We start from the raw sequence: 22,641 nt of genomic DNA, 5'->3' as shown, positions 1-22,641 counted from the left end.
AGTGAATGACAACTGTAAAGGTCACCCAGCTAGAGCATCCAGGTCCCCTCCTATTCTGGGGTTCTCCTGACCCCAAGGCTGCCGGACAGTGAAAAGAAGGACTTTCCTTTGACACCGGAATAAACAGAAGGTGGCTGACGTGTCATTCTCCTGAGAGTTGATCGATTTTTGCTTCTGTATCTTTCTCTTCCTTAGTCAAAGATCATCTCAGTCAGACCAAACGGCTTTTTTGTTTCCCCTCAAATGCATAGTCACAGCCTTGAGAATTTTTGTGTCCTTGTGATTGGTGCATTTTTAGACAAGATTGAAACTGACGCCCTCGTGAGATGGTAGTCACATGAAATGGGGGTTTTGGATGGATTTCAGGCAGAGCTCTGCCCGCCCTCCTCCCACCCCATGATGAGTCACTACCCTTCCCAGAGCCGACTCAAGATTTTTGTTTTCTTTCATCTTGCTTTGTGCTGGTCATGTGAGGCTCGGGGTATTAATAGACCCTGGGCTTGGCCTTCTGAATCTCGTTGTTGGTCAAGGAGATAAAGGAACGGTTTGGCCAGTCCTTCTGTGCCATTTTTCACTCCTCTCTCGACCGTCACGCGCTGGTTGGTGACAGAGCTGAACTGGAAAGGCAGAGGACAGCCTGTCTGGTCACCGCCTGTGGACGTGGCCTCTGCTGATGTTTTGACTTCTTGCCGCTCTTTGTGGGCATTTGGTCAGTTCCTGACGTCCAGCCTTGGATCACCAGTACTAATCTTAAAAACCAGCCTCAGTCTTTCTCTGCCACCTTCCCCCAGCCTGATGACAGCAACTCTCCCTGTGTGTGAGAGAGATACATAAACCAGGCAGGAAAAGATTGGGGGTCTTTTTTTTTTTAACTTAGAGTAAAATTATGTTCAGGAAATTAAAAGTCTGTCCGTGGTTTGACAGGCTCCTAAGGGGCTCCATGGGGACAAAAGTTTTAAACAAATGCCTTGGAAGCAGAGGTTCTTTGAATTGCCTGGGGCTTTGATCCAAAAGTTTCAGTTCTTCTCTGCAGCCCAATTTTTAAAATGTCACTTTGCTAGTTCCCTCAGCCTTGATTCCAGCACCCAGCACAGTGTCATACTTGGTGTTTACTGACCTGAAGTGAAGTTGGGCTGGGGCCTGGCCAGGAGATGAAACTGCCTTGGAAGGTTTCCTAGGAGCAGAGATAGAAGCTTTAACATAAAGGGAGGTCCTGGGTCTCTAAATCTAGTTTACTGGCTCTAAGGCTAGTGAGTTTTACTTAGCCTGGTGGGTTCTGGTGCAATTAATTATTTTCACTTTATATCAACCTCTTTTGTTCGATAACTCTGTGAAAGCATGAAGTGTGTTAAGAAGGATCCCGCTGAGCCCTCTCACTCCTTGTGGCATAGTTGGTAAAGTTTAGTTTCTTGAGCCTCACTTTGCTCATCTGTTAACTGGGTAGAACCCCATGATCTCTAAGAGCCCATTCCAGTCTATAAAGTTTCATTTTTTCAATAATAGAATCTTTGTTTTTTTTTTAAATCTTGCCACATTTATAAAGAATTTTGCTTTTGAAGGGAAGAAAGATTATGCTAAGGGTGCACCAACTTAAATTATTACCTTTATTTCTTTTTGTTTGGTGATAACATGGGTGGTGGGAATGGGACATACTCCTTCAGTAAACCGACCAACCTTTATTTTCTACCTACTTTATGCCAGGCACTGCGCTAAGAGCTTTATGTGCATTCCCTCCTTTAACGCTGTCACCAATCTTGGAGACTCTAAGTATTACAAGTAGAGATGAAGAAACTGGAGCACCAAGAAATTCAGGAATTTACCCAGAGTCACAGAGCTAATAAGTGGTCAAAGCAAAACTTGCACATAAGTCTAAGAGCTACAAGGTTCCTAGCCTCTGAGTAGAAATATGAGTATACACTGTACATCCCTGAATGTCTCTTTCTTCCTATTATTGGCTTCTTTCTACAGAAAGTTAAGCGCAGTGAAAGTTTCTAATTAACAGACATTTTTATTGAATGCTACATAAGCAGGAGATATCTGGATAAGAATTGCCACTTCCTTGAAAAGTGACCATCGTTGCTGAACTTGAGCTTTTAGGTGCCTTGAGAGCAGTCCCAGCCAGTGGGGAGAAGTTCAAGTAGGGGGTAAAAGAATTCCCGCTGGGAGTGATTATGTACAACTCCAACATCACAGGTCACAGGAGGTTTTGTTCCCTTTGGAGAACCTCAGCTTCACTTGCTGAAGTAGGACAAGTAGAATGAATTAGCCCTGGCTGAAGCCAACCTCTTTATATTTAAAAGAAAAAAGCAATTAAATATTCAGCCTGATGCCTAGGTTTTGAATTACCCCCATTTGTCTTTTACTCAGAGCATCTGCTTTTTATTGCATTGTGGCCCTGCCTGCCATTTATCTCTCCCCGTCAGTCTGTATCTACGTGTCATGTGACTCAAAAGTGAAGATTAGAGGAGAAAAATATCTCTGTAGTCTAAGCCTGGCAACTTCTATTTTTATCCACAGCTGTTGGAACTGATAGCAAAGTCACAGCTCACATCCCTGAGTGGCATCGCCCAAAAGAACTTCATGAACATTTTGGAAAAAGTGGTACTGAAAGGTGAGCTCTCTCTCTCACTCTCTCGCCCCTTTTTATAGGCCTGGGGCCGGGCAGATGGATTTTCCAATGCAGTGGACATGTCATTGGATTTAAGGGAATGTAAGCAGATGGAAATGAATGACTCCAGATGCATTTCAGGGGTGCTGGATTCCAGTTTAGAAAGGAGGGCCATTCATGCTCATGACAAAGGGTGAGACCATCACCCTCCTGTCCTTGTGTTGGGATCATCCATTTGTCCTGCTCTAAGCCTCTCAAGCTTCTTGGTGTAGGCACGTGTCCCAACCTTGGCTACTGAACCTCTAGATTCCAAATTCCTAGAAAATTGAGCTGTGTACAAGGCAGAATAGATCCATAGACTCTCTGAGCTAGAAAGAACTTTACGTCTCTGGCTCAACTGACTCATTGTGTATATGGGAGAAAGAGTGATTTATCCATAATCACACAAAGAGTCAGACAGACTGGATGAGGATCCAAGCTCCTGACCCCCAGACCTGTGCTTCTGCCACTGATCATCTAAAAGAGACATCACTCCTGGGCAAAAGAAGCTGCTTTCAGATCAGGTGAGCTATTGGTGCTGGTAGGACAATGAAAAGAGAAAGAGTCTTTGTAGAAAACGGGGAGAAGAGAACAAAGAGGGACCTAGATAATGGAAACTCTATCCAATAACCTCGAGTGCAGAAGCTTGGCCAAGTGTAGAATAAACACCAGTGAGAAAGAAAACCATATCCCCAGTGGGTGTACCCAGGTAACACGAGCAGAGGAGAGAAGAAGAAAGAACCACTTGTGAACTATGGAGTGTTCTAGTCTCATAAACGTTAACTACTTTTTTTCTTCCCCACTCAAGTCCTGGAAGACCAACAAAACATTAGACTAATAAGGGAACTACTCCAGACCCTCTACACGTCCTTATGTACACTGGTCCAAAGAGTCGGCAAGTCTGTGCTGGTCGGGAACATTAACATGTGGGTGTATCGAATGGAGACAATTCTACACTGGCAACAGCAGCTGAACAACATCCAAATCACCAGGGTAAGCTGGAGCACCCCAGCCTCCTCCCAGCAGGAACGGCTGCAGCTGGTTCCTCTGCTGGGATGCTGGGCAGCCTCGCCAGGACTTTAAATCCTCTCTGGTGATGGAAAAGTCTGGACAGTTCTGATTGGATGCTTTCCACTGGGTGCTGAGGGTGGGCTGGGGGACCTTCCAATAAAGGGGGTGTGGGGAGAAGAACCTGGCAGCGCAGGATCAGAGTATATGAACGACGACAGCCAATGGAAACGTGTTGGGAAAGCTAGAAACTTGACCTTGGGGCCGATGTAGGCTATTTCACTGAAATCTCTAGTGGGATCTGGAGATCTCTGCCCATTTCCTCTTAAAGTGCGAGTTTGTTTATGGTGTTAGGATGCTGCCTTGTATACAACAGCGCTGTGATGGCAGTGGCTTGGAGAACTGGCACCAGCCTTTTAAAACTCTAGTTCCAATTATTAATAGTTATGATAAAGGAAGGCTTTGAGTAAAGGCTGTAAACATACAGGTAGGAAAAGACATGAGCACCTCCAGCCTCGGGTCTCACTGCCCGCCTCCTTGTGACCACTGATCTCCCCAAGTAGGGGAGATCCCCCAAACACGCTGCCCACAAGGTCCTCACTCTGCCCGGGCCTCTGCTTGACCACATGGACATACTGAATAGCTTTGAGTAAAGGCTGTAAACATACAGGTAGGAAAAGACATGAGCAATTCTCACTCAAAGCAAACAAACCAAAAAAAACCACACGTTACCAGCTAAACCTCCTACCAGTAGTTTCTTTCGGCTTTTAAAACGTAAGTTGGCCCCCAGCTCTTGGCCTCTTAAGAGTGAGCAAGCGAACTAAGGCACAGAAAAAATGTGAGAAAGACGCTGGTGTAATCGCTCAAGGCTCCCTAATGGACACACACACTTAGGCGGCTCACGTAGCACTTGGCTGTCTTATCTAATCACTGACCATGGCTGTTTTAAGTGGTTCCGGGGCCCAGGCTGATAAAGTTTGGGTCTGCCCCGTCTCTCGAGAAAGAAACATGAAAAAACTTCGTTGACCTCTTTTAAATATTTCACTCTATGAAGTTTGCAAAATGCAGTGTCCTTGACTTTACTGTTAATAACCTCTCTGTGCCTTAGTTGTTTTTTTCCTTAACTCTGAAGCAGCAAATAATTGGAAGTCTCAGAGTTCTGTGACTTCCTTAGAGTCACTTAGGCTACAGTACACACACACACACACACACACCCCCCCCAGTGATACTCAACCAGCGATATAAATGAGCAAGTCCCATTAGTCCCAAGGGCATCTTCCCTCCAGCAACTTGGAACACCCATTTAGATGGTCACACTTGCCCAGAACTTGCCTCTGTTCTCTCTGTCCACCTCACAGGAGCCCCCCCTTGGCCACATCTGCCCACATACCTTGCACTTCCATGGGCTTACTTCCCCAAAGCCCCCCTCTATTAATCTACAAACTCTCTTGGGAGGTACCCATTGTAGTTGCTATAACTCTTCATGGAGTGAGGGTAAAGGGGGATCAGAGAAGCCCAGTGACTCTCCCCAAGTGACACAGCAATCAGGGCCAGAGCTGAGGCCAGAACCCTGGGCTTCTTATTCTTAAAACGGCAAAGCTTTTAACATCAGTGGTTTCCAAACTTTTTTTCAATCTCGCTTTCTTCCAACTATTTATTCAATGACCCAGCCTTTTGCAAACCTTTTAAATCTAATGAAATCCTATGCAGGACAGATCAAACGCTGAAGTTCATCTCACCCTCCCCTCTGCTCACGGCACCCCAGTCAGGCCAAGCTATTCTCTGCACACTCTAAGCTTGGTCCTGCCTCGGGGTTTTTAAGCCACCTCCCTCCCTGACCATCCAATCTACGGAAGCCACTATCATCTTACCTTCTTCAGAGCCGCTACTATGATCTGAAATCATCTCATATGTATATTCACTTTCCTGTCTCCTGCACTGGCTTATAAACTCCACAAAGAAAGGACATCACCATCTTGTTCCCTGCTCTATTCCTTGTCCCTGGACCAGAGCAGATGGCAGTCAATAAGTTTTAGTTGAATAAATAAATGATTGAAGGGGACACTCCTCCCACCACCTACCTTAGAACTTGTTCAATGTGCAGAGGAATACAGTTGGAAAATATTGCCCTGTATTTACAGTTGAGCATGAAAATTGACCAACTGCAGGATCTGGGACTAGTGATTCGAATTCTCTGTGCCTCAATTTCCTCATTTGGAAAATGGAGGCAGTCGTGCCTATCTCAATGCCCTGGTGTGAGATTTAATCAGGTAATATATAGAAAGCACTCAGAACAGTGCCTGACACATAGTAAGTATTGTAAATGCGTCAGCTGTTATTATTATGAAGGACTCACTCTGTGGCAGACACTCTTCTAAGTCCTCTAATGTATTCATTAACTCATCTAGCGACTAACTGTAAGTAGGAGTCATCATAATAGCTAATATTTACTGGCCACTGTGCTCAGTACTTCCAGGCATTGTCTCATGAGAAAAATCACACTGAGTGGTTAAGAACAATCTGGCCGGGCCCTCCCCACCAATAAGATGTGGGTTGAACCCAGGCCTGTCTGCAGAGGCTATACTTTTACCCATGACACTCTACTCCCTCATGCCCTCCTTCCCAGCCCCCCTTGGCTCTGAGCTACAATATTTTGAGAGCCATACTGGAAGGAAAGATTGAGAGAGAGAGAAGGAACTTAATTACTTCAGTCTGGACTGTATTTTAAAACTTACTTTTTAACAGTTTGGACCAAAGAGAAGTATGTTATTACGTGAAAATGTTAAGGTGACATTTACAGTAATTGCTTTCTATTTGCCAAAGTTCTATCAGTATTTTCCCAGCAGATAATCTTGTTTTCCTTCAAAATTTCCTATCTAATTCTATGGAGCCAATTTTTATTGGCAAAAATAATTTATATAATAAAGAATGAAGGGGAAAAAAAACTAAGAGAACTGGCTTGTAGGGGAAAAAAAGCAAATAGAATCATAGTGTCCTGTGAACAAGGCAGAGAGAGTCTGGAAGCATGGGGGGGTGGGCAGGATGAATATAAAAAGATTTTCAGCAAAACACTTGATAGGGGGAGCACGACTAACTTCTTTTTCTTTTATATGTTTATATTCAAATAGAAGAAGGCATGCAAGCAGTTAATCATTTACCAGGAGTAAGGACTCAGCATGGGGTCTGGGCAAGGATTTTGGAAAAGTTCAGGTTTGAAAATCTGAGAGTGAATTCTGCCAAGTGGACTTTAATAGGAGTTCATGTAATAATTGGCCTGGGAGTTTTAACCAAAAAAGTAGATGCTTTGAAGTGCTGGAAACAAAAAGAAAATCTCATGGCAGTTTTATTGGCTCATACAATCAGCAGCAGATGATAAATGACAAATAGGTCTAGGACCTTCTGCAGTCCGGCAAAGTCCTGAATTTTGCAAACAATTGAAAGTTCAGCCCAGCAGCCTGAACGATATAAATTGTCAAGTCACAGACACTTCTCACGAATTAGGAGGCTGAAGCTACTCCAAGTCTGAGATTGCTGGAGCTGGAAAGGATCTTCAGAGACTTCTACTAAGCCAGTTCATTTTGGACACAGGGGAACTGAGACCCAGATTTCCCAAGGGCACTTGGGATCCGGATCTGCTGCTCGTCCAACCCATGTCCCTCCCATGCCACCTCCCATTCTTCTCCATCGTCCAACTTCCCAAGCCGCCCTGCCACTGCCCACCTTCCCTCTGCACGCCTGTCCTGCTCTGCAGAGACGCAGGAGGGAATTGCTGAGACTGTGTGTCCCCCTGGAATCCTGTGTGTTCCAGCCTTGATGTGCCTCGTACAGAGTTTAGTTCCCTAAAATTTCGAGGAGGGAACTCAGTACTCATTCCCAGGATATTTTCCCCTCAGCTGAGGAAGGGTTTCTTCATCCTGTTTTGTTTTTTTTGTTGTTTTTTTGTGTGACCTCCAGAGGTGATAGAACACTGAGCTAAAAATGTCAGTAGTTCAAATTCAAGAGCTCACCCAGGACTAGCATGGGAAGGACAAAGAACCATGGTCTCGAGCGATTTGAGCTGACTTCTTATCCAGATGGCAGCAGCCAGTTGCTGTTCAAGAAATAGCAACAAGTACTACTGAGGACCTTCTGTACAGATTGTTCCCATAGCACTTGGCGCTTACATCCTTGATGGCATTTAACCTTTGTTCTCTAATGACTTGGTTATATTTCTGGGTCTCTCGCCCACTGCAGCAGCTCCGGTGCCAGGCATAATAGGTACTCAGGAGAGGGGTTTTGTGCTGGGCTAGTCTGCAAGGGATACAAGCTTAGACCTTGCCTTCGAGGATCTGGGTCTGGGTGGAATAACATGAGCTCATCAGAATTTAAACATTAAAGGGCTTAAATATAAATTCAAGGATACGTAGAAGCAACTTCTGCAGAAGCTCATGATTAACTGCCAGTGTGTTCTCCACAGACCAGTAGTTATCAGAATGTCCCGTACAGCCCTAGGTTTGAATAGAGACGCCTCAATGGATGATGGATCTTAGGCTGAAAGGTTCTTGACCAGCCATTCCCAAAGCGTGCATACACGTGTGTACACACACACACACACACACACACCAGTATAGAGTCTTTCTGTTGTTGCTGTTTGTACCTATTGAATTATTTGACTTCTATCATTCCACAAATATTTATTGAGTGCCTACTATATGCTAGCACACTTCTAGACTCTTCTAGACATAGCAATGAAAAAACACAAAAATTTCTGCCTCCATGGAGCTTCCTTCTGCAGATGGGTTACGTGACATGACAATAAGGAAGTTGTTGCAAAAGGCACCTGAAAGAGATCCTAGGAATTCTAGGAAGATGCAGTGGCTAAGGCCTGAGGGAGTCACCAAAGCAGAAAAGGCCTTTCAGAGGAAGTGAGTTTGAACTGGATGTGAAGAAGAGTCACATGTGGACAAGCAGAGGCCCAGGCAGAGTGAGGGCCTTGTGGGCAGCGTGTTTGGGGGCCAGTGAGAAAACCTACTTGGGGAGATCAGTGGTCACAAGGAGGTGGGCAGTGAGACCCGAGGCTGGAGGTGCTCTGTCCAGGGTAGTGAGTCCTTTGGGAAGGTAGCGAACATTGTAATTGAGTGAAGCACAGGAATCCAAAGTGCGCTATTAGGGGAATCTTTCAGAGAAAAAGTGTAAATAGATGAAGGGGATTCAGACCTCCAGGTATAAAATAAATGAGCCATTGGGGCTGTAATATACAATATAAAGAATACGGTCAATAAAACTGTAATCACTTTATATGGGGACACATGGTTACTAGACTTATCGTGGTGATCATTTCATAATGCATGCAAAAAAAAAAAGCCTTGTGCAACTTAGGAAAATCCCTCTGGCACCGTCTGCGAGCCGCTCCAGGCTGTTCTTTGCGGGTCTCGGTCATGGGTCCTGTGTCTGTACTTAGAGTAGAGAGAACTGCTGCTTTGGTCTCTGATCAATAAACCACCTTGAGGCTGGAGGATGAGGGGACAGCTGCATCCTTGGTGTCACCTGGTGCATAGCTACTCTCTGCCCTGCAACTTAACATAACCCTTCTCCCCACAGCCTGCCTTCAAAGGCCTCACCTTCACTGACCTGCCTTTGTGCTTACAACTGAACATTATGCAAAGGCTGAGCGACGGGCGAGACCTGGTCAGCCTGGGCCAGGCAGCCCCTGACCTGCACGTGCTCAGCGAGGACCGGCTCTTATGGAAGAAGCTCTGCCAGTACCACTTCTCCGAGCGGCAGGTCAGTGCAGCCCAGTGGCCGTTCTTCCTTCTCTTCCTCTCTGCCCGCCGCCCTCAAGCTGCCTTGGCATCCTTCTCAAACCCACTCTCCAGGGCTCCCTGGTTTGACTAGAAAACAGTTCAAGGAGTTTCTAAATAATATCTGTGAGATTTTGTTTATGTGTTTCAATAGGAAGAAAAAAAACACCTTATATTCTTAACCTAGTCCCATGTTACAACTTGCTCCAAAAAAATTCATAAATTGGCACCAGTCCTTCTTTTCTCTAACAAAATAACTTACATTTTTATGAGATTTTACAGCTAAAGGACTTACTGATGTTATTTCATTTTGTGTTAATGACCCAGGGAAGGGTAGATATCGTTATGCCCACTTCAAACAGATGGAGAGACTAAGGCCACAAGTGGCTAAGTGACATATCCAAATTAGTGGAGCGCTCTCTAGGTGGGGAAACTGGCCTTGGATTTGAATTTGGGCCTTCTGACACCAGCTCTAGGCCTCTTTCCCCTCCGCACACTGCCTCAGATTTTTTTTCCACCTTCTTTACATAGAAGTGTGAGCACAACAAGTGCTGTTCACGAAACCACTAATATTTCGATATAAAATAGAGCCATTGTGCCAAGCAGTCACTGCATCTCCCTGGAAATAATCACTCAAGTTACAGCAAAGAAAAGATTGAAGTGGTTTATTGAGATGACCTAAACTTTCAAGACCATCCAAATGCAATTTAGTACAGGTCACCAGTCAGGCGTCATCGGCCACCTGTTTCTTTTAAAGACTGGTTAAAAGCTATTGTTTCCTTCACTAGGTAGAGCGCAGAAGCTACTTCTTTATATCTTTGCTACTTTTTCCCTAGCTGTTGCCAGGGTATAGATGAAAAAGGTGGAAAGGAGGCAGGAGCAGAACTTTTCAGAACTACTTTTATTTGTTTGATATTTAGATCCGCAAGCGATTAATTTTGTCAGATAAAGGACAGCTGGATTGGAAGAAGATGTATTTTAAACTTGTGCGCTGTTACCCACGGAAAGAGCAGTATGGAGACACCCTTCAGCTTTGCAGACACTGCCATATTCTTTCCTGGAAGGTATATGTCTTGGAGGTTGTTGCCACACATCCCCAGCCCAGCCCCTAAGAGCCAATGGCGCTAGCGCTGTGTCGCCAAATGCTTTCCTGCTCTTCACTGTTGTAGCCCCCAGCTGAAGGTGAAGGTAAAACTGATTCAGAAACTTTCAAAGACCTTTGTTTCCTTCACCCCCCTGTGTTTATTTTTTCTGCAAGCCCCCCCCCAGACTCCCCCATCGCTCTGTGCACGCGTGCATGTGAGCACACACACCCACACACGCAGCTCTTTAGTTTTTCCATAACACAGGGCATTCTTGACAGAGGAATGTTGTTTTGAGGTTGGGCAATGCCTTACTTAGGGTGCTACAAGCCAATGAGATGCCGCCGAGAATGCCCACCTAACCACGATGTTCCTTTCTAGGGCACCGATCACCCGTGCACAGCCAATAACCCAGAGAGCTGCTCCGTTTCACTTTCACCCCAGGACTTTATCAACTTGTTCAAGTTCTGAATCCCAGCACATGACAACACTTCAGAAGGGTCCCCCTGCTGACTGGATGGTTGGAAATACGGAGTTTGGACGCTTCATTTGTAAATAGTGTACATTTTAGACATTGGCTCAAAACTTCTGCGATAAGCCATTGAGAGGACGTTGGAGGGGAGAGACGCAGTTGCTGGCTGGGAATTTAAGCATATGGACTTCTCATTAGAATTGGTATGGAAAAGCAGAAATACTGTAAATAAACTATTTTTCCTAATGATTTGCCAGCAAGACTATGAGGCAGGAATTCTATTTCATCGGTGAAAATGGAATTCTCTTGACGTTCACTGAGACTCCTTTATAGTTCCCTAGAGATGTGGGAGAAAGGGGCAAAACTCAAATACAAGATAGAATGCTCTCTGTTTACAATGTGAAAATGTGTTGGAAAAAAAAAAAAAGAAGAAAAACTACATATGAGAAATCCCTGGGCTTTGGGTTTTGATCTGGAGTTTGTTTTGAAAAGGCAAAGGAAGCACCACTCATCTTAAACCCGCATGGGTATAGGGCCTTATCTTCTGAAGATACCACACAATAGTCTACCTCGGAAAGCTACAATACTCGCTCGGACAAAGCGCGTGGTCCAGTAGGCAGTCTCTGTTTTTCTTGTTTCTTCATCATATAAAAAGTGATTTAAAACAGGAAGAGATATTGGAGGCAATCCTCATCATGCTTCAGGCTTCCTTTTTAGACGAATGGGACACTCTTTGGGGTTGCCTCTTTTCTAGAACAACCCCAAAGCATCTATGCCTTTTTTCCTTCCATGTTGTAGCTCATTCGGGACAACATCATAAGGCCAATTAAAAACAGTTCAAGAGGAAATCCTGCCACAGAAAAGATGGAATTAGTCACCCAATAGCTGTGAAGACTTTCTTATTCCTGTTTAACTTCTTGGCTTGTCTGGGCTTCCTGGGGTATCTTCACGGATAAGCCTCTCCCTGGGGACTGTTTGGAGCCAGAGTACTGATAAAGGCTTGTAAACCAGGTTTTTACATATCAGCTGCTGTTCCTCTTGGTGGGTGATAGTTGAGGAGTTTTCTTTACATGCAACACCAAAATTTAGTCAACCTGAGGTAGGGCTTCTTGTAAGGATGATAAAGTAAAGCCTGGCGTTCCAGCCAGATAGGGAGCAGAGGTACCATGAGTTCATCCTTAACTTGCTCCAAACCCCAGGGGAACTTGCTAGGCCAATACCAGCAGGTAACTATGTGGGAGAAGGAAATCTCAGGACTTACGGAGTCAATATTCCTGGGAGGGAATGGGGGATGTTTTTGTTTTTTACTTTTTATAGAACTTTGCTTTTCTACAACAATGTACATATTTCTGCAATTGTATTTGCTTTCCTTTTTTTTTAGTAAGTAAAGTGGCCACCCAGCATGACCTTGGCACATAAGTGAAGCAGAAATAGGAACTTGGTTCACATTTACGTTGAGGAGCAGTGTATTCTTAGGGGTTGAATCTGGGGTGACCTGAAATGGGGAGAGATGGTTAGGAATGTACAGAGACAAGCCAAGGGACCAACTAGTGATGTAGGACCCCTTCACGCCCTTCCCTCAAAGCACAACCCAAGTACCAGCATCCGGAAGGGAACTCGACCACTAGTTGATGTTCCTCACTTTGCAAGGTCTGTGCCTACACCAGGATTTCTTAATATCTTTTTTCGTCACCACCCCCCTGAACAAGAAAAAAGTAAGTTGTTTATTTCAACTCTGAGCAAAAGTAAATACTGAAGAATAAGATCTTGTTGGGTAAGGTTGAGCTTTGGAGGGCCACAAACTACTGTAACACCTCTTCTCCCCCCGAGTCAAGGTCACACTGAGAATGCAGGGTCCAGACCATGGAATAAAAAGCTCTGTCTTCCATAATTCAGGCAGGTTCTCGCAAAGGTCTCAGCTTCCTTAAAGATGTGAGTGGAGCTGGGGCTGTCGTTGCTGTGAGGGCTCTGGAACCGTTGACTCTGGCATTTTTGGGCGTTCATGGCCTTCCACATCTTCCCCCCAACTCATGACCTCCACCCCTCCACGCTGAAGGAGCAGACGGAGACTCCTCGGCACCTTCAGGTTTGCAGTCCCAGAAATGTTGCCTGCTTTGGCTGTCAGCACGAAACTGGCGAACCAGTGTCACTTGGACTGTCCGTGGTGCTCATGACCGCATAGCGTGCCCCAGGCAGCAGGAGCATCTGTGCAGAACGACCCTACCACAAGGGATAGGCTTAACGGTTTTCTGAAATGTCTACCCAGATGGTGACTCGGGGCTCTCCCCATCTCCTCTGGCATAATTGGAGGTGGTGTGTGACAGAGTCAAGGAAAATTTTTAAGGAAAAGAAAAGAAGAAACCAACATTTGTGGTTCCCTTTCATTGGAAGAGGAGAATGAGGAAGGAAATGGCAGGTGGAGAGGGAGAGGGGAAGGAATAGAAGTGGCGTGTCTTTGATGCTGTGGTTTGTGGGAGGGCAGTGGGGAAAAAGAGCACAGCAGGTGTGAGCACCTGTGTTGGTGCCACTGGGTGGCTGTGAAGCATGGCCAGAGCCTCACGTATAAGTAAAGCGAGTTAAAAAGAAAATGCTTGTTCCCTGGGCACTAATTGTCTATAGAATTTCTATTGGCAAACCCTCCCAGGACAAAGTGACCTAAAAAACAAAAACAAAGAATCTCTGTCTCAGAACCGCTGTTCTAAAAGCCAGAAGGGACATGACAATGGAAAGTGCTGGAAGAGACAGAATGCTCTACTGTCTTTGCTGTACCTACCTACCCCCACCCCAACTCTGTAAAGGAGAATTTAAAATTGATGTCAAATATGAAAGTAGCCTGGACTTCCAGAGAAGGAAAGAGTTTTGTCCAGGACAGTGGAAGCCGAGCCACAGGGGTGTTATGCTTTGGTTCAACACACAGGTTTCCGAGCAACGATCCTAGAGTCTTGAGAAGAAGGCACAGCATTTGAGGAAAGGAGAATATGCGAAGCTTAGGAGGGCTCAACTTATAACAAGATCCAGACATTTTAAACTAGATGGTGTTATTACTCAATGCTGTTACTTTTAGTGGATGGACCAGTCACGTGGGAGGATTGTAGCAGAAACTACAATGTGAAAACATCCCCAGTTTTGAGATCAAAAGGGTCAGCTGTAAGATGACCTATGTTTAGTGATGATCCATTTTATATTGAAGTGGCTCAGAGGAGATATTGATATTTTAGATGGGCTGCAAAACTGTCAAGGCAAGAACAGGCTTTACTTGGCAATGGTGAAGGAAGGTAATGAGTGTGTATTGCCTTATTGCCACAGTTCTCTCTTCATAAACTGTTTGGGAGCTTGCAATTAACAGAGCCTCCTTGTTTCCGTTGTTTTTATAGGGGAGAAGAGAAAGAGCTTGGAATTTCATTTGTCTAAGCAAGTGGTGTGATTTACAAGAAGTTCAGTCATTTCAAATGTATATCATTCTTAGTGTTCAATACAATGTTTATCATAAAATAGGCACCTGAGTTTATATATTCCTGCCAGGCTGAAGGGCAATTATGTCTTGCTATGCAAACACGCTATTTTACGTGTGAATTTTTTTAACTGTAATAATTTTATGTGTGAATTTTTTTTAAACTAAACTCTATCATCATTTTCTATGTTGACATCTGTTGTTTTTCGTGTTTTTTTGTTTTAATCTGTTTCCAACTCTCCGAGTCTGTGAACCATCCTCTGACTGGATGCTGGCCTAAAATCCTATTAGTGTTTAAACAGACCTCAGAAACACCCTCAACCTCTAGGCAATCGCAGAGATGGGGCTCTTTGATATATCTCTGGCCCCTGATGTCTTCAACAAACAAGATCGTAATTCCTTTAAACTCAATGTTTTCTGTAGATGCTTTCTTCTCCGTTTTGTTAAGGAGAGTCAAGCCTCGTGGTTTTCCAAAGGAAGGAAACTCCTCCCCCAGACTTGAGCGCTGGGAGGGACGTTAGAAACGCTGGAGTCTGGCATTCCTCCTGCCTTTCAAAATGAGGTAGTGGGTCCAGAATATTCAGGTGACATGCCTCAACCCACCTGGCGCTCAGCAGTGGACCTGAGCGTAAACTTGGGACTTTCTGAGGCCTTGACTTTGTAACCCCTGCCCCAGCACCTTTTGTTGTGGCTGGACACACGTGACACCTAAGCTGATTCTTCTCAAGACGTTCGCTGTGGAAGGCACGTTCGTGTCCAGTGTTCGGTGTCCGGCCGTTAACTGTTAAAGACATTTTAAGTCCCTGATTCTTCCTGGAGAAGTTAAGGGGTTGCTTAACATTGTTACTGACTCTGACTTTGCTGTGAGTACGGCATACTAGTGAGTACAACCTGCTTGCCACAAAGTAAGCAGCATATTTTGACAAGTTTATTTTTCCCTGGATAATTGGATTTTAATTATAAAGGTGGCCCCTGAGACACATAATGGCTGAGCAGCTGGCTTGCTTTCTAGAAACTGAGGTTCTGATGGTAACCAAGCAGGTATTTCCTCTCCCCTTAGACTAAAAGGTACATTTGATCCATCCCTTCCATCTCCCTGGTACCTGCTGTGAGATCCAATAAGCTTCCACCCAGTGGAAGATCACTCTCTGCTAAACCTCACAAGCAAAGGGGGGTTGTTCCATGAGGCAGCAAGGAGCAAGGGACCACGATATTCATGACTTTGTCTGCTAGACATTTTTCAAAGTGTCCTTGAACTCAGCAAACAAAGCTTTCTGAGAGATCTCTCAAAACTCAGGCCCTGCTCCGTCTGGCCAAAAATGGATGGCTGCTTCAAAACTCTGAACTTCTTGAAACTCCATCTGCTACAACATTACTTCTGGAGTTTGAACATGACTTCTTCTGTCTCTGAGTATAGAAATGTTTGTTTAATTAATGATACACAAGTCTGTTAAACAGAAGGCTCCAACAGTGCTCTACACTTGAGAACACTTGGCGCCATCTTTATCCTACCAAGTGCCAATCACCCTAGCCAGAGGGGGTGTCTATTAAAGTCCATATCCTAAGCTTTAGAAGCTTTAAAGTACTTTTTTAATTAAAAATACAATAGGGGATTGAACATTTTAACTAAAAGTTTAAGGTTAGACCAATTACATGCAAAGATGTTTATTTAATATTGTGTGAGCTGAGTCTTTCTGTATAAATTATTTGCACTCTTTTCTTGCATGATGAACTGATTTCTTTTTTTATAGTTGTTTGTACCAGACGGTGGCGTATTTTTGTAAAAATTTTTTGACACTGAATTGCAATAAATGTTTTTCCAACAACACACACTGGTGCATTTTTGGTGCATGTCAATTCAAGTTGGTTTTTTAATCGAACTGAGTATGTTTATCTTTTGCTGAGTGAAAGTTATATTCCTTCTCCCAGAAACTTATCATCGTTGTAAAATTTTCTAGGAATACATAGAAAACTAAGCTTGCTGCTGAGTACCAACCTGAATCAGAAATACAGTATTATGCTCAAATGGGGTATTTCCACTTACTATTCATATAATAGAATGCTTTGGGAATAATGAACTTTAAAGTCAGTATTAATTTACTCATCAACAGACATTTATTGAACAGCTACTATATGCTACACTGTGCAAGGCACTGGGTATAGGATGGTGAACAAGACAGACGGGGTCTCTATCCTAATGGAATTTAGATTCTAGTGGGAAAGAAAAAAACAAGTAGGGGATGAATTTAATTTGTAATAAGTGCTATGAAGGGAATAAACAAGGGACTGAGATGCAGAATAACAAGGTGGGTTGGGGGTAGGGGGAGCTCTCTGAGGAAGTGATGTTGAAAGGTGAGAAGGAGCCAGCCTCAGAAGATGAGGGCACGAGCATGCCAGAAAGAGGAAACGGCTTGTGCAAGGTTCAGATCATGGTCCTGTCACTTACCTGCAGTGTAACTTTTGTCACCTTACTTAGCACCCTTCTCTGTGTCCGTTTCCTCGACTCTGTTGATAATCTATTGCTGTGGCTGTGAGTGTTAAGTGAGCTAATACATGTAAAGTGCTAGGAGCCAGGCACATAAAATGTGAGCTCGGTAAATGTTAATAATTATGATTTCCTGAGCAGCAAGAGAATCGGGTTAGGAATTGCACTGCATTCCTAGTTGGGTATAATATGCTCAAGTGACTAACCCATGGATGACAGACTTCCCCAACACATTTACTCTGGAACCTGCCCTGATCCTGCCACTAACTCTCCATCAGAAAATGACATAAAAGGCACCTGAGGATAATTAGAGATTTTTTTTTTTAACTCCCAACAGGATCACAAAATCTCACCATTCCCTACACATCCCATGCATTCTTTGCGCAGGCCGTTCCACCTCCCTAGAACGCTTTTCCCGGCCCCTCTATCTGATGAGCATCTATTGCTCCTCAGGACCACCTCCTGGCTGAAGCTCCCTCCAACTGAGAAAATCTCATCTTCTGTATCACTTTTTTGCATATGGACTTTGTTACACTGTAATCTTATTTGTACCTAGCACAATGCCTGGGCTGAATCAATGAATAAACCCACACACAGATTCATAAAATGCTTTTGAAAGTCTCAGGACCACAAACTTACCCTGGACTAGAATAAGAATCAGCCTGAGCTTACATGCATACAACTATTTATAGTGTCTTGGTTAAAAATTAATGGTAGTTGAAAAAGTAACAAATGTGGAAACCTCGTGTTCATTAAAGTTTCTTTTAAGTTCAACTAAACCTTTACAAGTCTAGTAAATTTTCATACGAAATAAGAGGGTCTTTTATTACTGTTTGATAAACTCACATTGGACAGACTAAACAAGTCCCTTTTACAAACAGTAAAAGTTCCTTTAAACGTTTTAAAGCTGCAATTATAACTCTAATGCATTTGCTTTTTTAAAAAATAAGCACTTCAAATACCTGCTCAAAGAAGCTTCAACCCTAATAAGCAAAACATTCCCAAGTAAATTAATAACTTATAAATTTAGTAAACATAAATATATCTCAAATTCTGTAAAAAGAATCTAAGATTGTTAATGTTAGTGAAATTTTTATACCTTTCCATTAAAAATCATATCTTAGGGGCTTCCCTGGTGGCGCAGTGGTTGAGAGTCCGCCTGCCGATGCAGGGGACGTGGGTTCGTGCCCCGGTCCGGGAGGATCCCACATGCCGCGGAGCCACTGGGCCCGTGAGCCATGGCCGCTGAGCCTGTGTGTCCGGAGCCTGTGCTCCGCAACAGGAGAGGCCACAACAGTGAGAGGCCCGCGTACCACCAAAAAAAAAAAAAAAAAAATCATATCTTACACTAATACCTTATTTTAAAATGGAAATCATAAGGCTGCTATGGTGGGCAGAATAATGGTTCCCCAAAGAGACAAGGAATGATATTGAAGTCTATAATGTGGAAAAGGCAAGGAAACCATCAACCCCTAGAGCCTACAGAAGGGAACCTTGCCCTGCTGACACCTTGACCTTGGCCCAGTGAGACCTGTGCCAGACTTCTGACCTTCTAATGAATTTGTATTAAGCCACTAAATTTGTGGTAACTTGTTACAGCCATACAGGAAGCCAGGACAGTGCATCAGACAGACACTCTAGCTCTGCCCCTTCAGACAAATTCCCTCTGATCCTTCTGCTGCATGTCCCCCATCCCATGCTGAGTGACGATCTGTCTGCAAATAAAAGCCACAGCCTAAATCAGCAGCAAGTTATCTTGGCCGCCCTGATACGCGGACCTGCAAAAACTGGACAGGAGGGCTCTGCCTGTCAGGGACAGGTGTAAAGTTGCCTCCCTCCTGTTCTACATGGGCTTCATTGAGGCTGACGCCAATCATGTTTGTACCCAAGAAGCATCACAGAGAATCGGCATTTCAAATTCTCGCCAATGTTTAAGGCATGTTTATGAAGCAGCAATGTCCTGGGCACCGGAACAGCCATTCAGAAGTGTGAACTCAGCACTTGCTCTCAGATAACTTTATCGACCTGGTCCCCAGGCGGGCAAGAGAGTGGACATCAACCACAACATACGATCCAAAGTTCCGAGTGCCCTAGTGAGGGACAAAGTACCAGAGGAATTCAGAGAGGAAGAACTGAGTTCGTGCTTCTGAGAAAGAGAACAGTGCAGCATCAGACACAAGCCTACTATATGCTCTTCCTGAATCAGTATGAACAGGGGCTCCTCCTTTGAAATCTGGGAGCCAGGGACTGTGGCTTAAGAACCAGAGACAAGACTTACCACCCAAGCCCATTTGGTGGTTTCAAATGGTTTCTTGAAAACAAAACACAAAACACTGAAGTTTGGGCAGATTTCCCTTTTGGAGAGAACTAAAGCTCTGTATCCCCTACGGTCCCAGTGCCTGAGCCTCACCAGTGTTCTAGAAAACTAACAGAAGCCCAAATGAACCCCAGATCTCTTCAAGGAGCCCTGTAGTGGGAATTTTATGTGTCAACCTGGCAAGGCCATGGTGCTCATTTGTTTGGTCAAACACCAATCTAGATATTGCTGTGAAGGTAATTTTTAGATGTGATTAACATTTTTTTTTTTTTTTTTGCAGTACGCGGGCCTCTCACTCTCGTGGCCTCTCCCGTTGTGGAGCACAGGCTCCGGACTCACAGGCTCAGCAGCCATGGCTCACGGGCCCAGCCGCTCCGCGGCATGTGGGATCCTCCCGGACCGGGGCACGAACCCGTGTCCCCTGCATCGGCAGGTGGACTCTCAACCACTGCGCCACCAGGGAAGCCCATGATTAACATTTAAATCAGTAGACCCTGAGTAAAGAAAATCACCCTCCACCATGTGGATGGGCCTCATCCAATCAGTTGAAGGCCTCAAGAGGAAAAGCCTACACCCGCCCCCCCTATGCCCCCAAGGAAGGAATCCTGCCTCCAGACTCAAAACTGCAGCATCAGCTCTTCTCTCCGCCTCCAGCCTGCCGGCCTGCCCTGCATATTGTGGACTTGCCAACGCCACCACGATTGCATGAGCCAATTCCTTAAAATAAATAAATTCTATAGATAGACAGATTCTAAAGAACAAAATATTTTATTTTAAAGAATAAAATCTATCTCTATGTTAGGGGAAACACTGACCGAAGCCGCCCGCCCTGGCCAGGCAAGATAGTAGCCACTTGCATGAGTCATCTTACAACAGGAGATCCTGGTAAGGAACGCAGAACTAACAAGCTACCATCAACGGGAAGAATTCGGGAAAGGTCTCAAGGAGAGAGGAGACACCAGTCCACATGTCCTCCCAACCTCCCAGAATCCTCCTCGTGGAATCCATCTTGGCTGAGTGATGCAAGCGCCACCAGGAAGGACCCTGAGTCAGAATGACTGGCCACAGACAACCTGGAAACTAACCCCATTCCCCTAAAACCCGAGACTGCGAGCCACGTGGCAGAGCAGTCCTCCTGGGTTCCCTTACCCTCCTGCTCTCCACCCGGGCGCCCCTTCCCAATACAGTCTCTTGCTTTGTCAGCACTTGTGTCTCCTCAGACAATTCATTTCCTAGTGTCAGACAAGAGCCCACTCTCGGGGCCTGGAAGGGGTCCCTTTCCTGCAACATCTATGTATCTATATCTGGGGGAGGAGGGTACTATATATATCTTTACAGAGATGGAGAGAGAGAGAGAGAGAGAGACATCCTATTGGTTCTATGCCTCTGGAGAACCCTGACTAATAAATACAAGCTCCTAGAAAGAGAACAAAGGCAAGGAAAGTCTAGAGGAAGGCTTCAGAGGGCAAGGGAGAAAAACCAGAGGGAAAGCGGAATCTAGTGGCTCCAAGAGGCAGTTAGCCAGCTACCACATCCTGAGAAATAATATTTGGCAGGTGCCAAAGAGTGCAAGGAAACAGTCACTCTTAACCCACATAAGAGTACTTGAGTGACTCCCCTTTCTTTGTACTTTTTAAACTTGTATTCAATTGTTTTAATTTTACTTTGCAATTTCATTTTTTCTTAATTTCAAAATTACTCCAAGGAGCCCCTACTTCCTTCAGAGAGGCAGCAAGGCATAGTGAGCAAAGAATCTGAAGCCAACCTGCCTGAGTTTGAACCCTGCCCTGCCTCTTCCTGCTGTACTGGGCACTGTACTAAACCTTGACCTGCCTCAGTCCCCTTATCTGTAAAATGGGGATAATGACAGTACCTACATCACGGAATTGTTGTGAGGAGTAATTGAGTTGCAGCATTTTTTTTTTTTTATTGGCGATACGCGGACCTCTCACTGTTGTGGCCTCTCCCGTTGCGGAGCACAGGCTCCAGACACGCAGGTTCAGCGGCCACGGCTCATGAGCCCAGCCGCTCCGCGGCATGTGGGATCCTCCCGGACCGGGGCACGAACCCGTGTCCCTTGTATCGGCAAGCGGACTCTCAACCACTGCACCACCAGGGAAGCCCCTGAGTTGCTGCATTTTACATGATTAATAACTTTTGTGTGGTTAGAGCAGTGCTTAACACATAATAAGCTTTACATAAACATTTGTTATTATTATTCACAAGCCCACTATCTTTTTTTTTTCTTTTTGCATTATGTGCTCTAGGCAGAAAAACCATGTAGCCTTCACTGCCTCTAAAGAGAAACATAATAACTAAATCAATGACCCCCACAATTCTAGCCTTTGCTTATTGTTTAAAACCAGTGGTCTCCAACCATCCCATCAGTAAACATTTTTTAAGCATAAACCCAATATATATGTATTTACTTATCTATCTATGAAGTATTGGCAGGCACTACTATGATTAACTAATACTTCGAAGCATAATGCACACATAGGACAGTCATCATTAGTAACAATGGACATAAATCGATATTTCAAATAGTTGTGATCATTATGAACTTTCTGGCCAATTTTCAGTCAGATCTCATTAGCTTATCGTTAAGCTGATGCAGCCAGCGAAGAGCCATATTAGTGCTCACATTTTTCTGTTCCTTTGCATCTGCAATAGTAGTATCGTCATTCTGCTGTTTCTTTGCGAGAAACTAGGAAACTTCTTAAAGCATTTGTCCATTTTGTGAGGTTTTGTTTATTTAAAACTAGATACTGTAATCCATAAGTCCATTTAATCAGGCATACAGAAGTTACAATATGTCACAGTACACTGAAAACAAACGATCAACTTTGGGTACCACTGGCCTCCGCTCCCCACTGAGGCCAAGGTGCCCTGGGTACTGACTGACATCTGATGGATGGACAGAAAGGACCACTGTCAATCCAGACATTAAACGTTTGTAAAGCTTTTGTGCTGGTTGTTCTCTGCTTGTCCCCGAAGATCCATTCTCCACTTCTCTGCCTAGCTCAGCACCCTAGAAGGCTGACCACAGGGGCTGCGTCCCCCAGACTCTCTTGCCAGTTGGCATCTGGTTGGGTTTGTCCAATGGGAGGTGCTGACAGAGACCAGAGCAGAAAGAGAAAGAGTTCAGGGTCCTTCTTGCCTGCTCTCTCCTGACTGGCCCCTGGTCTCTGGCAGAAGCTGCAGCCCTCCTCCACATAAACCCTCCTTACGGCTCCAGCCATCACGAGGCTCCTCCCCAAATCTGGGAGAAGTAATTTTCCTTGTTGCTCATCTCTGGGGGCCTCAGCATCTTTTGTGTTCCCTTAACCCCTCCCACACCTGTCTGAGTAGTCCCTTCAATGGAACTACACAAGATTATTTCCTGCCAGAAGCCTCATA

General features: G+C 44.7%; 1 protein-coding gene across 2 annotated transcripts in view; it reads left to right on the top strand.

Annotated features, from left to right (window-relative positions):
* Nucleotides 1-19,719, top strand: part of FBXO32 (F-box protein 32) — a 37,665-nt gene extending 17,946 nt beyond the window's left edge. The window contains exons 5-9 of one of the 2 annotated variants that reach the window (XM_059995155.1): nt 2,518-2,611; nt 3,456-3,640; nt 9,236-9,418; nt 10,356-10,499; nt 10,899-16,268. In XM_059995155.1, the coding sequence (XP_059851138.1) occupies nt 2,518-2,611; nt 3,456-3,640; nt 9,236-9,418; nt 10,356-10,499; nt 10,899-10,988 (696 nt within the window). In that variant the 3' untranslated portion in view covers nt 10,989-16,268. Of the gene's footprint in view, nt 1-2,517; nt 2,612-3,455; nt 3,641-9,235; nt 9,419-10,355; nt 10,500-10,898; nt 16,269-19,522 lie in introns of those variants that run through there. The other variant, XM_059995156.1, reaches the window with a different exon arrangement.
* The last annotated feature ends 2,922 nt before the right edge of the window (nt 19,720-22,641 follow it).

Source organism: Delphinus delphis, chromosome 17 (assembly GCF_949987515.2).
Source record: "Delphinus delphis chromosome 17, mDelDel1.2, whole genome shotgun sequence".
In the NCBI taxonomy this organism is placed as follows: domain Eukaryota; kingdom Metazoa; phylum Chordata; class Mammalia; order Artiodactyla; family Delphinidae; genus Delphinus; species Delphinus delphis.
Note: the sequence above shows the minus strand (reverse complement) of the source record. Positions and strands in the feature narration are given on the sequence as shown.